Source organism: Pristis pectinata, chromosome 28 (genome assembly GCF_009764475.1).
Source record: "Pristis pectinata isolate sPriPec2 chromosome 28, sPriPec2.1.pri, whole genome shotgun sequence".
Taxonomy (NCBI): domain Eukaryota; kingdom Metazoa; phylum Chordata; class Chondrichthyes; order Rhinopristiformes; family Pristidae; genus Pristis; species Pristis pectinata.
Window position 1 is genome coordinate 27296974 of NC_067432.1, and position 16844 is coordinate 27313817.

Below are 16844 nucleotides of genomic sequence, written 5' to 3' on the forward strand. Positions count from 1 at the left end.
TAGCCAGGTTAGACTGAGCTGTGTTATACAGAGCAGGATTTTACTGAGTAGGGTGATACTGAGCCTGGTTATGCTGAGCCTGGTTATGCTGAGCCTGGTTACGCTGAGCCTGGTTACGCTGAGCCGCGTTTTATCGAGCTGGGTTATACTGAGCCAGATTATAAAGACCTGTGTTGTACTGAGCTGTGTTATACCGAGCTGGGTTATACTGTGCAGCGTTATACTGAGCTGGGTTATAATGAGCTTTGTCATACTGAGCTGTGTTATATTGAGCAGGGTTATACTGAGCTTTGTTACACTGAGCCTGGTTACTCTTAGCAGGGTAACACTGAACCGTGTTGTACTGAGCCGTGTTGTACTGAGCCGGGCTACGCTGAGCTGGGCTATGCTGAGCCGGGCTTTAGTGAGCAGGATTATTATAAGCCGGGTTATTCTGAGCCGCATTATACTGAGCCGGACTAGACCGAGCTGCGTTATACCGGGCCGTGTTACACTGAGCCGGGTAATGCTGAGCTGTGTCATTCTGAGCCGTGTCATTCTGAGCAGTGGTATACTGCTATACTGAGCCGGGCTATACTGAGCCGGGCTATACTGAGGAGGGTTGTACTGAGGAGGGTTGTACTGAGGAGGGTTGTACTAAGCTGGGTTTTACTGAGCAGCGTTCTACTGACCTGGGTTAAACTGAGGCTGGTGATACTGAGCCAGGTTACACTGAGCCGCACTATACTGACCAGGGTTATACTCAGCAGGGTTATACGGTTCCGCATTATATCGAGCTCTGTTATACTGAGCCGGGTTACGCTGAGCCGGGTTACGCTGAGCCGGGTTATACTCAGCTGGTGAATACTGAGTTGTCCTATAATGAGCTGTGTTATAATGAGCTGTGTTATACCGAGTTATGCTATACCGAGCCGGGTAGTACTGAGCCGTGTTATACCGAGTTGGGTTTTGTTGAGCCAGGCTATACTGAGCTGTGTTATCGTGAGCCAGGTTATATTGAGCCGTGTTATCCAGAGCAGTTTTATACTGAGCTGCATTATACTGAGCTGTGTTACACTGAGCTGTGTTATACTGAGCTGGCTTATACTGAGCACAGCTTCTAGCCAATGCTGAAGAAACACTATGTTACTGAAGATTCTGGAGCTGGCTTCTCCACCAGTCTGAATATTCTGGTCCGGACAGCCACAGGGAGTGTTTCCCTGGGGAGTTGTGACTCTCCAGTGCCTCTTGTATTGTCTTCAGCGGGGTTCCCTCTCTGAAAGCCAGTCTGTCTGACATCTTGTTTCCCTCTCAGCCAGTTAGTGCCCCATTGGCAATTGTGTTGAGATTGTGGTGGGGAAGGGAGTTAGCACAGCAGAATATCGGCAGGGTGATGATTGCGGGGGTCAGAGACTGATCTGGGCAGTGGTGGGGGGTGGGTGTCAGTGAACGCAGAGCGTGATCTGAGTGTGGAGATGATAGGACGGTGCAAGCATGGGCTGAGTTGCCTGTTGGGGCAGATTTGACTCCTACCTCTCCCATGCAATAAGGTTCTCCCCTCCACCCCCTTCAACTGGTGTCTGAGTCATACAGTGCAGAAACAGGCCTTTCGGCCCAACTGGTCTGTGCTGACCAAGATGCCAATCCAATTAATTCAGAAAATTAAAAGTTGTCTGAATTATGTACCTGTGATGCTGCTGCAAGCATGTTTTTCAACGTACCTGTGCCTCACAGTACTGGTGCATGTGACAATAAACTCGAATGAATAGTTCAAACAAATAAAATCTGAGGCTCATAGCAGGGAAATACACAGCCATTTTGTTCCCAGGAAAGATCTGTAAACAATAGATGTGTGGTGGTGTTGGATTTACCAAAACTGCAGCTACATCTCACTCACCCATAAGTCGCCCAGTTACGTGTAAAGTTAGCATCTGTTGTAGGTGGGAAAACACGCGATGTTAGAGTGCAAAGCCTGCACACTGACGCATTTAAGGTTTTCCTCACTTCGCTGCTAATTTGTACAACAGGCAATAACAATTACACCTAATTTCTAGTGAGTTAATACAACAAAACCACATGTAAGTGGAAAGCTGCAATAATCTTAAGTTTATTTTTTGATATAAAATTTACTCAAATGCATTTTACTTATTCTGTGGAGCAAGACCTAGAAATATTTTGGCATTGGCTTGTGGAGATAAAAATGTCAAACTTTAAGTTAAATTTGCAAAATCCATTAAAAGACCCTATTAATACATAAGATAAATGTAAATTCATCTTTCTAATGTGTGGTATCTCCTTAAGTACCCTTGCATGACACTCTCATCAGTAAGGTCATTGGCATGCCACATTTTTGTGTGGTGTGTGACTTCCAGAACAATGTTAATCATCACTGTGACATCAGACTAAGTGCAAGCTGTATACTGAAATATATAAAAAAATGTAGATGTGTGACATAAGCAGGGTACATAGGACAAGGTCATATAATGTACAGCATGAACTTGGGAAGCAGCTGATTAAGCTTGTTAAGATCTATGGTGCCAATAACTTATATAGTCCTTATATTTCAAGGGTGCTCCAAATATTATTCAGAACTTTGTTACACATGAGTTACTCACTTGTAAATGAAATTGGATATTGCATTGATCTCAATTCTCTATATTGATGTTAAACAGTCTTACAACTGCAGAACATGACATTATTTGCGTATACTTTGCATAATTGCTAAAAGTAGAATTATAACCATCATCACGCAACTGATTTGTCAGGAGAATAATAGAAAAAAAACCTTTGAAATTAATTTATATTCTCTTCACAGGCCCAGAATTCAACTCTGGTATTTGGCTCTTCCCTCAATACCTTGCATTATTTGTTACAGTGTACAGAAATCATTTCATATTTTGACTTTCCCTCGGCTTGCTGCTCTTTAGTACAGCGGACCTCCTCTAGGACCTTTTCTTTGTGGTGAAGTTCAATGAACAGAATATATATGGAAGCGCCCAGGATGCCCCCGATCAAGGGTGCAATGACGGGAACCCACCACCAGCCGTCACCAGCTCTGTGAAAAGGTAAACATTAAAGTTAAAGGGAGACTCACTCCATGCCATCCCAATAGCAGTCCAATACCCCGGCCTCTTAGAACCCAACAGACCCCATTCACATTTACCCGGATGTCGGTAGGACTCAAGGGACTGGGTTATAGTGAGAGGTTGGACAGGCTTGGACTTTATCCCTTGGAGCACAGGAGACTGAGGGGTGTCCTATAGACGTGTATAAAATCATGATCACCAGTAGTCCGTCCTGGTCCTACCACGTAGACTTCACGGCCAAGAAAGCTCACCAGCACCCCTACTTCCTCAGGAGGCTAAAGAAATTTGGTATGTCCCCTTTGACCCTCACCGACTTTTATCAATGCACTGGATGCATCACGGCTTGGTACGGCAACTGTTCTGCCCGGGACTGCAAGACACTGCAGAGAGTCAGGGACACGGTTCAGCACATCATGGAAATCAGCCCGTCCTCCATGGACTCTATCTACACTTCTCGCCGTCTTGGCGGCACGGTAGCGTAGTGGTTAGCGCGACGCTATTACAGCGCCAGCGATCGGGGTTCGATTCCCATCGCTGTCCGTAAGGAGTTTGTACGTCCTCCCGTGTCTGCGTGGGTTTTCTCCGGGTGCTCTGGTTTCCTCCCACATTGCAAAGACGTACGGGTAAGTTAATTTGGGTTTAAAATGAGCGGCGCGGACTCGTTGGGCCGGAAGGGCCTGTTACCACGCTGTAAATAAAATTAAAAATTTAAAGCAGCCAGCATAATCAAAGACCCCACCCACGCCAGACATTCTCTTTTCTTGCCTCTCCCATCAGGCAGAAGATACAAAAGCCTGAAAGCACGCACCACCAGGCTCAAAGATAGCTTCTATCCTGCTGTTATAAGACTATTGAATTGTTCCCTAGTACGATAAGATGGACTCTTGACCTCACAATCTACCTTGTTATAACCTTGCATCTTATTGTCTATCTACACTGCACTTTTTTTGTAGCTGTGACACTTTACTCTGCATTCTGTATTGCTTTACATTGTGCTACCTCAGTGCACTGTGTAATGAATTGATCTGTATGAACAGTATGCAAGACAAGTTTTTCACTGTACCTTGGTACACGTGACAATAATAAACCAATCCAATTCCAATTCCAGATAGGGTGAATGCACTTAGTCTTTTTCTCTGGGTTGGGGAATCAAGAACTAGAGGGCATAGGTTTAAAGTGAGAGGGAAAAAATTTATTGGTATTGGTATTGGTATTGGTTTATTATTGTCACTTGTACCGAGGTACAGTGAAAAGGTTGTCTTACAAACCAATCGTACAGGTCAATTCATTACACAGTGCAGTTACATTGAGTTAGTACAAAGTGCATTGATGTAGTACAGGTAAAAACAGTAACAGTACAGAGTAAAGTGTCACAGCTACAGAGAAAGTGCAGTGCAATAAGGTGCAAAGTCACAACAAGGTAGATCATGAGGTCATAGTCCATCTCATCGTATAAAGGAACCATTCAATAGTCTTATCACAGTGGGGTAGAAGCTGTCCTTAAGTCTGGTGGTACGTGCCCTTAGGCACCTGTGTCTTCTACCCAATGGAAGAGGAGAGAAGAGAGAATGTCCTGGGTGGGTGGGGTCTTTGATTATGCTGGCTGCTTCACCAAGACAATGAGAGGTAAAGACAGAGTCCAAGGAGGGGAGGCTGGTGTCTGTGATGCGCTGGGCTGTGTCCACAACTCTCTGCAGTTTCTTGCGGTCCTGGCAGAGCAGTTGCTGTACCAAGCCATGATACATCCTGAAAGGATGCTTTCTATGGTGCATCGGTAAAAGTTGCTGAGAGTCAAAGGGGACAAACCAAATTTCTTTAGCCTCCTGAGGGAGTAGAGGCACTGGTGAGCTTTCTTGGCCATGACATCTTCGTAATTTGACCAGGACAGGCTGTTGGTGATGTTCACTCCCAGAAATTTGAAGCTCTCAACCCTCTCGACCTCAGCACCATCGATGTAGATAGGTGCGTGTACACCGCCCCCTTTCCTGAAGTCAATGACCAGCTCTTTTGTTGACATTGAGGGAAAGGTTGTTGTCATGACACTATTCCACTAAGCTCTCTATCTCCTTCCTGTACTCCGACTCATCGCTGTAATAGGGATCTGAGGGTAGACGCAAACAGTAGTTCATATATGGGACGAGCTGACAAAGGAAATGATTGAGGCAGGTACAATTCCAACATTTAAAAGACATTTGGACAGGTACATGGATGGGAAAGGTTTAGAGGGATATGGGTCAGTTGCAGGCAGATGGCCATTATGGTTAGCATGGATGAGTTGGGCCAAAGGGCCAGTTTCCATGCTGTATTACTCTATGACTCTATGACCTCTATTCAGTAGATTTGCTGAATATATCCAGGATTTATTGCTTTTATTTCAGAAGAATATTCTTTATAAATATTATGCAAATCCCCCAAATTATGATAATTTGGTCTCTCATGATCTTTGGACTGTATTTGATGCAAACTTCATAAAGAACACATTTGTACTTCTGCAAAACCACATACAATTGAAATCTTGTCCAAGTATTTTTACAAAATTGCTTGTAAATACAATCATAAAAGCTTAGAAAGTGTTGGAAGAATCTAACACCTTACAACCTCTTTATAAGTTCCAAGCCCAACCCACACAAGCTGTGTTCAGTTTATATCTAAAAGATACTCTGTAATTTCTGCTATCCTATGAGTCTCTTTCTCCAGACCACATAAGTCTTTCTTTCCAGCACCCAGAACATGCAAAACTTGGCAACCCAGTATCCTTGATCTGGATCACTCTTCCCCCGACAGGTGTGAGCTTTGCAAACTTATTTCCAAACCTTTGCCGGCTGTGATTTCCTCATTTTGCTCATTTCGTTAGAAGAACATAAAAACAATACCAACTTGAAACTCTTCCAGGGCAGAGTCTGCAATATTGTGCAAGAATTAGATTCCCCATGTCTCAGCATAATTATGCACTGCCCTCTGTTCAACATCAGAAGAGCTTTCTCAACACTAAAATAGCTCACTGAGCTAGGTAGACGTCTAGCAAAAATAGGAAGCAAGGTAGCACAAACCATCAGTAACTTTATTACTCAAATGTTTTAGGTTATGCATGTGAGATCTGTCAATAACCTTTGTAGGATGATCCTTTACTACCATAAACTCTTTGTGCAAACGTCCAGATTCCTTGTTCCTTTCAGGAGTGTTTCATGATTTTGTATTGAAGGTGTAACAGTTGAATGCTTCAGTCACCTTATTGTAAAATAAACAAGCTGTGCTCCCTTTAATCATGTCACACTATGTTCGTGTTCACCTGACAGTACAGAGGGAGTCTTTGCTTAACATCTCATTCACAAGGATGATGCTTCTAGGTAGCAGAACATCCTCAGCACAACACTGAAGTGCATTAGCGTTTAATTCAACAATAACGGTAATGACTAAATTTGATTTCTTTTATAAAAGCAACATTTTCTGTGCAAGTATAAATTTGTACTGTTGCACTGATTTTGCAGTTCATTACAAATTGATTCTAATATTCTCATTATATTAATCTGCGCAATGGCCTGAGATTTACACTGCTAGACTACATGGTTTTGACACAGATGAGTGTTCTGGCTTCCCTTGAAAGTCACACACCAGTCACAGTACATACTGCATCATTCTATTAGGCACTAAGTACAAGCTGGCATAACCACATTCTCTTAATCTACCAGCACATCAAGTACCGAAGAATAGACATAATCAGAGCTTGTGCTGCCAGGTTAAACAACTCAAGGGACTGAGCTTCTGTCAGTTATGGCTACAGAGCAGTTCATGATACCCATCACTTGCATCAGGCTCGGGAGAGTAGACTATCACTCAAGCCTGGTGCCAATGTAGTCAGATGGCACCATCTGGTATCCTTCAATCAGTAACACGCTCTGTACTAAATGTATAATTAATGAATTGCTCTCATTCCTTCTCCAGTTAGCATAATGAATATTGGGAATTTATCTGTTTTCCAAATTTACAAACAGGATTTCACATTTTGCATCCAGTCAATACTGAAATCCGGACTTGGAGGGCCAAGGGTGGTAAACAACTGATGGAAGTGAGTCAACACAAAAAACACTAGAGGAACTCGGCAGGTCAGGCAGCAGCTATGGAGGGAAATGGACAGTTGACGTTTCGGGCCGAGACCCTTCATCCGGACTGGAAGTGGGTGGTTTAGTGTAGGCACCTGGCAAAGGTTGGTTCTGAAGTTTATATTTCAGAGGTGGTAGAGCCAGTAGAGCTGATGCCTCACCACACCAGAGACCTGGGTTCGATCCTGACCTCCGGCACTGTCTGTATGTGGACCTTGCATGTTCCCCATATGACCACACAGCTTTCCCCGGGTGCTCCGGTTTCCTCTCACATCCCAAAGATGTGTGTGTTGGTGGGTTAATTGGCCACTGTAAATTCCCCCCAGTGTGTGGGTGAGTGGTAGAATCCAGGGGAATTGAAGAGGATGTGTAAAAGGATCCAAGATGGGTGGTTGATGGTTCGTGCGTACTCAGTGGGCGGAAGGTCCTGTTTCCATGCTGCATCTCTCTAATGACTCTCTGACTTTTATGTATTTACCTCAGTTGTCTAATTACAGGGGAAAAACAGCCATGTGGAAAGTCAGAGTTCCTAGCTTTTTACTTTTTCATTAATGTGAAAAAACAGTGGAAAACATATCGCCTGGGGAATGTTCTGAGCCAGGAGCCTGGACTTATTGGGATGGGTGGAAAACTTAGCTAAAGTCTTCTGGGCCAGAGTACAATGTGTGCCAGTGGCTTATCAGATCTGGTCCTGTACTGCCAATTATTGTGTAAAGTAGAATCAAAGCTAGAAGCTCCCCAGACTATGGCTTGGGCAATCTCAGAAAGCCTTTATCATTTGCCAGGGTTCAAATTAAATCAGCAATGCTTTTGATTTGCTTCTAAATGAAAAACATTATCATCTACACCATTGATGTACTATCAAACAGGACAGAGGGAAGTCTTGTGTAGGGGGGACTTGCACAGTTGGATTCTTTTAGGGAGAGGGCTGTGTCACGTACCCTGGTGTACAATGCTTCAGCATTTTGGGGATTTTAATTGGAAGCTGGCTTCATCCACAGACGTGCCCACAACATCAGATCAAAATAATGGACACGGCAACTTTTGACTGACTGCACTGTTTAGTACTGAAAAATTAAAAAGAAAGCTCAAAGGAAAAAAAACAAAGTATTTGTTTTGTACACTATTCACTTCCATAGTCCTCTTTAATTAGGTTATTTGTAATTAAAATACATCCACATGCTTAATGTAACTCAGCCAGCAATTATAATGAGAACCATAAAGATTTTTTGTACATTTCACTCAAAACAATCACGATCGAGGAAGCCGTTTAAATTAAGTTTGTTATTTTAGGCATTGGGCTGCTATTGTGCTGAAATTGTTCATTGTCACATACCTGAAAACCTCAATTCCCCATCCGGCTACAGCAGTGAAGAGACGTGGTCCCAGGTCACGAGCTGGATTTATGGGACCACCGCAGTTGAAGCCCATTGAAAGACTGATAACCATAATGATCAGACCAATCACTACTGGCTCGAGACCTTTGGGAACACGATTGTTCTTGGAGTCCAAGATGGCCAAAATGGAGAAAAGCAGTGCGGCTGTGCCCACAATCTGTGCAAATCACAGAGAGGTTTCATCAATTACATTGACATTTCCCATCATCAATTCTCAGGGGGTTGGGAGGGGGGAGTCTATGTTCTACAGACTGACTTTTCTATTTCCCATCTGTGTTGCCATAATATTAAAGAAAGATGCAGGATTGTTCAGTCCCTTATTTTGATGAGAAGTAATTTATTCGACAATACAGCTCACAGTGAAGACTCAGTCAAGGCCTATCTTGCAATCATTTCTCTGATTGAATTATTTCACTGTTTGTCACATATTTGCGCATTAGAATTAAATCCTAATGTAAGGTTAAGTATGTTCTTGGTTCAAGGTAGCACTGTCGACTGAAAATAAGGCACTTCAGGGACAGAAATCTGTTGAGAATTGGAAGAGGAGTAAAGTGGAAATATATCTCAAGTTTAGCAAAGTTGACCGTGCATTTCTACCTTATAGTATTGGAGACTGGACCAGACTTGGCAAAAAAAGAAAAAATCTGTTCTTGCTCTCCTCAGGTTTTGGTGCTTGTCTTTAAGGCATTGGCTATTCTTGTTTTTGTTCAGTATTCCTTTCTGCTGGTGTTTCCTCTTGTTCAACCTTAGGCTTATTGGTAAATGGACAAACAGTTTGGCTTTCTTTCATTGAGTAGTTGTATATTCTTTGTACCTTGCCTGTTCAACCCTTCACCAGACTTGACTGTGTCCCAGATGGTTGATGACCAGCTCACAGGTTTGCATCTCAGTCACACTTCATTTGGTTACAGTCAGGTCACCTTTAGAACTCAAATGGCAATGATTTACAAAGGCTGGAAATTGCAGTAGATGTGCAGAGATATCCATGTTGACACTTGGAGTAAACTCACCTTCACCGCGAGGCAGGAGTCAAGCAGCAACCTAATGACAATTGAGCCAGTTCCCACTGGTATCCTGCTTGAGATCATTTTAAAGAGGGTGCTGGAGTGAACATACAAAAGATGGGTCTACACACGTCTGTGAATCCCAAAGCAAATATGACCCAACAGTGAGCACAGTCCACAAAAATTACTTGCAAGGTATCAAACATTTTTGATCGATCTGCAGTTCATTTAACAACTAATGGAGAGTGCACTGAGCAGCCTCTCACTTGTTAAAGCGCCACTGGAGGTTGATTAAAAATGTTTGATAACTTGCAAGGATTTTTTGTGGATTTAGGAGTGTTAATATTTCTTCTAATCCCCTAGAGGCGAGTTTGCAGAGCTGTATGCATGGTTATACCCCAATAGGCCATTGGAGATAGGAAGAACATGAGAGCACAGAGACACAAGAGATTCTGCAGATGCTGGAATCTGGAGAAATACACAAAAAGTGCTGGAGGGACTCAGCAGGTCAGGCAGCTTCTATGGAGGGAAATAAACAGTCGACATTTCGGGCCAAGGCAGGAGAGGAGAATCTGGAACCAACTATAACCTCTTCACTCATAGAAGATACAGGCAGCACAGTTCACAATGGAACCTTATTCTGAAGTCATGTACACTAAGAACGTAGTTCACCAAATTAGTGAGGCAGCTCTATCAGATGGAAACATGTAGCCATTTTATCTACCTGCACTGCTCTCTCTGGCTATAAATGTAGCAACTTCATTCACCTTTCATGGCACCAGACCATTTCATGGAGCCACAGACTATCTTTAAAGAATAGGCACAGATTCATCAGGTTACGAAAGGGCTGGCAAATTTATTGCCTTTGTTGTCAGTACAAGCCAACAAGGCTGTGGGGCCGTGCACAATTACAGACATTGGTCAGGTTCTGGAGTTTTTTAAGCTTCCACAAGAAGGCTCAACAGGTAATGCTTCCACTTGCCTTGTACAAGTTGAGTGTGTAGAGGATCATTAACCTGGGAAAGCTCTCAGGATAATGTTATCCTCCGTAATGCAGCCTTCCCTGACCCATTCAGGTGAGAGACTCATGTAACTAGATGGTTCCTGGATATGAAATCTCAGCCTCTGGCTCTCATGAAGAATGGACACACCAAGAGCATCCGTAGTACCAATAATGAGACACATCACCAAGAAGTCCATTAACACTCAGTGCCAACAGAGAACAAGAGGTTAATTTCTGGCATTGTCCTCATATAAATCATTAATTATTGCTGCCAGCTGCGCCCTTCACCTTTAAAAATCAGTTGGTATTTGACATTGTTGGTGAAGACATCTCAATCTGGTGGAGTCAGGTCTGGATGCTGAAGACTATTAACATGACCTTCACTTGATTCTATTGCAAAGGATATCAGAATACATCAAATCAGTGCTGATTTCTCTTTCGTGTAACACAATCTGCCTTTGACACCACAGTTTTTCATCTCTCTCTACAACTTTCCAATAAAGGACTATTACCTCACTTGACCAACTGTCCTGCAACATCACAAGATAAAAAGCAGGAAAAAACATCAACAATGCAGTAAGGCAGTTCTTAATTACCAATAATCTGCTCACTGATACTCAGTTATCCTTCAATCAGGACCACTTAGTGCCAGATCCATTAGAAGCTTGTATTAACAAGTATAAGCAAGTATAAAAGAGTTGAGTTTCAGAGACGAGGTGAGATTGACTGCCCCTGATATCAAGAAAGCACACAACCATCTGAATCCTTCTGGTGCTCCAGGAGTCAGGAACTTCAGGATTCATGGGAATCATGAGGAAATGTCTTCATTGGTTAATGTCAAACATGAAGGAGAATGGTTGTGGTTTTTGGAAGTAAGCTGGATCATTGCATAAGATGAGAAGTGATGGCTGCAGCATGTTCAGTTCCAGTCAGAACTCCCTACATAATGAAATAGTTCACGCACAATGCAGTTGGACTTAGATAACATTCAGTCTTGGGCCGATAGATGGCCAATAACATTCTTGTCACAGAAGTACCAGGGAATGGGTGTCTTAGGTAAGAACATGACTACTTACGCTTGACTTTGAACATGAGCACCTTGGCCAAATTCTCCATCACCAACATCCTAAGGGGTCATCAGTGACCTTGTCATATAGAAACTGTGCCTACCAAGGGCAGGTCAGAGGCTTGTATTCTGTGATGAGTAACTCACCTCCAGACTTTGCAAAGGAGCTTGTAGGTGGCACACACAGTCAGCATTGTATGCCGGTGAAAGAGGGAGTGAATGTTTAGGTAGTGGATGAGGTGCTGAGTGAGCAGATTGCTTCGGTCTGTCTTGAGTGTTGTTGGAACTGCACTCACCCAGCCAATCAGATTATTCAATTGCACTCTTTACACTCTTTACAGCTCCAACGACACTCAAGACAGACCAAAGAAATCTGCTCTCTCAGCACCTCACTCACCACCTAAATCTTCACTCCCTCTTCTCCTGGCACGCCCGTAGCTGCTGTGTGTGCCAGTTACAGGATGCATGGCAGCAGCTCGCCAAGGCAACACTTTGCAGTCCTGTGACCTTTGCCACCTAGCATGTGTAGCGACCATAAGACTGGATAGACTGGATTGGTTGTCCCTGGAGCAAAGGAGGCTGAGGGGAGGAAGTAGATGAGATTATAAGAGGCATCGATGGGGTAGATGGTCAGAATATTTTTCCCATGGTAGGGTTGTCAAAAACAAGAGGGCAGAGGTTGAAGGTGAGAGGAAGGAGTTTTGAAGGGGATCTGAGGAGATAGTTTTCTGGAACACTCTGCCAGAGGAGGCAGTGGAATCAGACACAATCACTATGTTTAAGAGCCACTGAGACAGACACTTGAATAGGCAAGGTAAAAAGGGGATACAGACCTAATGTGGGCAAATGGGATTAGTGGAGCAGGGCAAAATGGATGTGGTGGGGCCAAAGTGCCCGTTTCTATCTGTCTGAGCACCAAGAATGGTTAGTTATATACGTATTTCTTTAAAGGATGTGTTCTTACACAGGTCAGGAAAGCAAGAAAAGGAGGCTTCATCAAGTTCAACTTCTGGAGAGGTTTACAGAGCTGCAGGTAAGGTAGCTGGAATCTACGATTGATACTACCTCTCTTGAGGAGGAAGGAATTTAATCCCCAGTTAGTTTGCAGACATGCACACCGAGGTGCCTGCTCCCCTCAATTTCACTTTCTTCGCTGTAAGCTTGTAGAAATCCTAGTTGGTACAGTTGGCTGCTCTCTTTCTTCTGCTTGGTAGAAATATAATGACTAGATTGATGAAAGATGCAGCGGTTATGAGAGTTAAGGAAGCCAAGCACTCTTCCTGGTTCACTAGGAGGTCCTCAGACAAGGATGCTGAGTTGTCCTTCTTTACAATATTTTTATTAATTCCACATAGAGAATACAGAGTACATGAATCAGAATAGTACTGAATACATTGTCTTGAATCACACTTAAAATCACAATACCCCCATAATGGTAATCAAAAGTGATAATTAATTAATAATGATTAAATTGCAATAATTTTCTTAAAAAATCTAAATCCACTACCAAGACCGAAGCTGTTTGGTAAAGAAAGAAAGACAAAGAGAAACCCTTATCACGTAATAATACTAGCCAACATCTGTACTTTAATCACCAAATCAAAGGTTTTGAAAATAGTTCAAAAAAGGTCCCCACAATGTTTGAAAGTCTAAGTTAGCATCAGAAATTGAACAACAGATCTTCTCTAAATTCAGGTATGACATAACATCCCGTAACCATTGAACATGAGTAGGCAGCATAACTTCCTTCCATTTAAACAACACAGCCCTCCTGGCTATAAGAGAAATAAAAGCCAATGTATGTAGATCAGAAGTCTCCAAAGTTATGCCTTTTTCTCCAACAATCCCAAATAATGCAGTCAAAGGATTAGGCTCAAAATTTATTTTAAAAAGCACAGAAAAAGTTTGAGATACTTCTATCCAGTACTTTTTAAGACTCGGACATACAGTATATTACACTAATCATGAGGCTTGTCCAGTATGGGTCTCTTTAGAAGTTAACTCTGTTAAGAAATTTTCTATTATTTCTTTGCTTGGTTCCGCACTTCCTTTATCATTAAATAAACTAACTGATAATCTGGTAGTTAAACATTCTTTGAGGATTTGGCTACAATTTAGAAACTATTTTGGTTTATTGAGATTTTCTCTGTCTAGTCCCATTGTTTCTAAATATTTTTTTAAACCTTCTATGACTGATGTAGTTTTTAAAGGGTGGGATAGATTGGGTATTACTTGCTTTCATGATCTGTTTGTTGGAGGAAATCTCTCTTCATTTGAACAATTGTCAACTATAGTTTACCAAAAACCCATTTTTTTTCGATATTTACAAATTAGAGACTTTCTCCGATCTCAATTACGTACATTCCCTATGAGTCCTGATAAGAACTTAGCAGATGTAACTTTTAATTTGAAGCCTTTTCATAATGGCTCAGTATCTAATATTTATGGCATGTTATTAGGAAAGAGTGAGGTCCCTTTAGACAAAATTAAAAATGCCTGGGAACAAGATTTGCAAATTTCAATCTCTGTGGAAACTTGGAATGAAATTTTTAAATTGGTCAACACTTCATCATTATGTGCTCGTCACTCCCTCCTTCAATTTAAAGTGGTCCATAGAGCTCACTTGTCCAAAGACAAGTTATCTCGTTTTTATCCGGATATATCTCCCTATTGTGATAAATGCAACAATGGAGAGACTTCTCTAATCCATATGTTTTGGACATGTCTGAGTTGTCCTTCTAAAGGCTGCACTCTGTTTTCCATGCACTGTGGTCAATTAAATTCATTTTACACAGTATTTACACCAATGACCACTCATGAGTTTATTCACTCATAGTTGCCTGTCCAGATTGGCAAGAATCATTTTATTTCTTTCTGTAATGTCAGTGTAAGTCATGTGCAGAACGACCCCTCCCATACCCCTCAACAGGGTAATTCAGCTGGTGAATGCATCTCCAGATGTGGTTCTAAGCCAAACAGATGGGAAAAGTCCACGGTTTGATCCTTGGTGAACTAGATAGACCCAACTAAGGGCTTGATTCGATAGAAACTTTCCCTGTAAAATTGGCCAAATGTTCCACCTTTTCAAATTGGGAACAGCTTGTGTCTGATTTTGTGATAAGGGTCTTTGTCCCAACAATCTCTTACATCCAAGCCCAGAAGAAGAAAATCTACCGAAGAGACCATGTGTAGGAAATGAGGAACAAGCATCATTGAAAACTGCAGTGAAAATTTATAGATATGGCACACAAGTATTTGTGAAATGATACAATCTAAACCACATATCACATTACTAAGTGAAAGCAGGATCTTGAGTAAAAGTAAGAACATATGGGGCAGTTGGTTCCAAAAATTTCTTCAATGTGAATTGGGATTCATCTAGAAATTTTATAGACTGTGAATGAAAACACTTTAATTATTTAATTAAAATAAGGCACATGATAAAGAAATAAAATTAAGCAATTAATTCAAGGGAACATTAAAATGTTTTATAACAATTAAGAAACAATGAAATTTAGGACATAAAATATTTGAAAGCTAAGTAGTTATTATTAGTTTAAAGTATTCTAATATCAATATGATCCGATGATCACTTGAGAAGTTGAAATAAATAGTCACATTCTGAGGGGTGCAGTAGTGTGAATTCCTTGCAAGGTGATTATTGGTCTGGTAGGCAAGGGACTTGGAGGGTTTGAGCTGCTTCATCTTCAGAACAACCACCTTGAGATTGATGCTGCCCGGTCTATTGTTGCTTTATAAAGAACTACACTGAAAAATCCAAATAATCTTACTAATAATTTGAAGGGTGATATCAATGAATGAGTACATGATTGAGTACCACGTCCTTGACGAGATGTTACCTTTACATTCAGAACTACAGATGAGGGAATATCTGTTCTTCCAAGTCCATGTGAGTTGCCGATGGCATCAGGATGAATTGTAGGAGGAAGGGCTTACATACTTTCTTTCCCTACTCTTATTCTTACCAGTTCCCTGATTTTCTGCATCCTCTCTGTAACAGGTCCGCCTGTAATATTTCTGGGCTAACTTCGTGCCTTGTGTCCCTGAACTCATGAAGTCAATAACTCCCCCTTTCCCTGTGCTTGGGATAAGATACGCTGAGAGATCAGGAAAGGTTTAACAGGTGCTTGCTGCTTTTATGAATGGTCTGCGGACATTATTCCTGTCAACCCCAGTACGCCAAGCAATGGAGGACCAGGAGCCAATGCTTTCTCGTATTTGGGCCATCAATGGAATGGGTGCAAAACAAATGGATAATTTATTAGAGAAACAAAGGACTGCAGATGTTGGAATCTAAATGAAAAAACAAGGTGCTGGAGGAACTCAACAGGCCAAGCAGCATCCGTGGAGAAAAGCAGGCTGTCAATGTTTCGGGTCAGGACCCTTCTTCAGGACCGAAGATAGGAAAAGGGGAAGCCCAATATATAGGAGGGAAAAGCGGAGCAGTGATAGGTGGACAAAAGAGGGGAGGCGGGGTGGGCACAGGGTGGTGATAGGTAGATGCAGGTAAGAGATAGAGATAGGCAGGTGTGGGGGAGGAGGCGAGAGCAGATCCACCAGGGGATGGGTCATAGATATGGAGGCAGGCGGCATTGGGGGGTAGATAATTTATTGGATTTCCTGTCACACTCCCCAGCATTGAGGACATCGTCAAGATGCGGTGCCTCAAGAAGGCGACATCCATCACTGAGGACCCTCACGATTTGGGACATGCCCTCTTTTCCTTACTACCATTGGGGAGGAGGTACAGGAGCCTGAAGACCCACACGCAACGTTTCAGGAACAGCTTCTTCCCCTCTGCCATCAGATTTCTGAACGGTCCATGAATCCATGATCACTATCTTGTTGGTCCGTTTTTGACCTATTTATTTCTTTTTGTAATTTATAGTAATTTTATGTCTTTGCACTGTACTGCTGCTGCAAAACAACAGATTTCACGTCATGTAAGTCAGTAATAATATATCTGATTCTAATTCTGATTCACATTATGAAAACTTTATTTTTTTCAATACATTCTTGTGTCTTGGCTGGGTTTTCTGTGCTCAAAGGTTTGTTATCGGGTCCCATGTATATTGGAAACTGCATGGGCCTCACGAATGATGGTGAGTGGGAAACTGTGAAACATTTAATTATTAACTCATTCGTTTCTGGATTGCTTCTCACTGTGCATCCTTCTTCGACCTTCCAC

The 16844-nt window shown here is 42.2% G+C and overlaps 1 protein-coding gene across 1 annotated transcript in view; it reads right to left on the reverse strand.

The window, feature by feature from the left end:
* Positions 1–2070: 2070 nt before the first annotated feature.
* Positions 2071–16844, reverse strand: part of LOC127584043 (aquaporin-9-like) — a 58748-nt gene continuing 43974 nt past the window's right edge. The window contains exons 5-6 of the mRNA XM_052040576.1: positions 8502–8719; positions 2071–3034 (exon numbers count right to left, since the gene is read on the reverse strand). Of these exons, the coding sequence (XP_051896536.1) occupies positions 2842–3034; positions 8502–8719 (411 nt within the window). The 3' untranslated portion in view covers positions 2071–2841. The remainder of the gene's footprint in view (positions 3035–8501; positions 8720–16844) is intronic.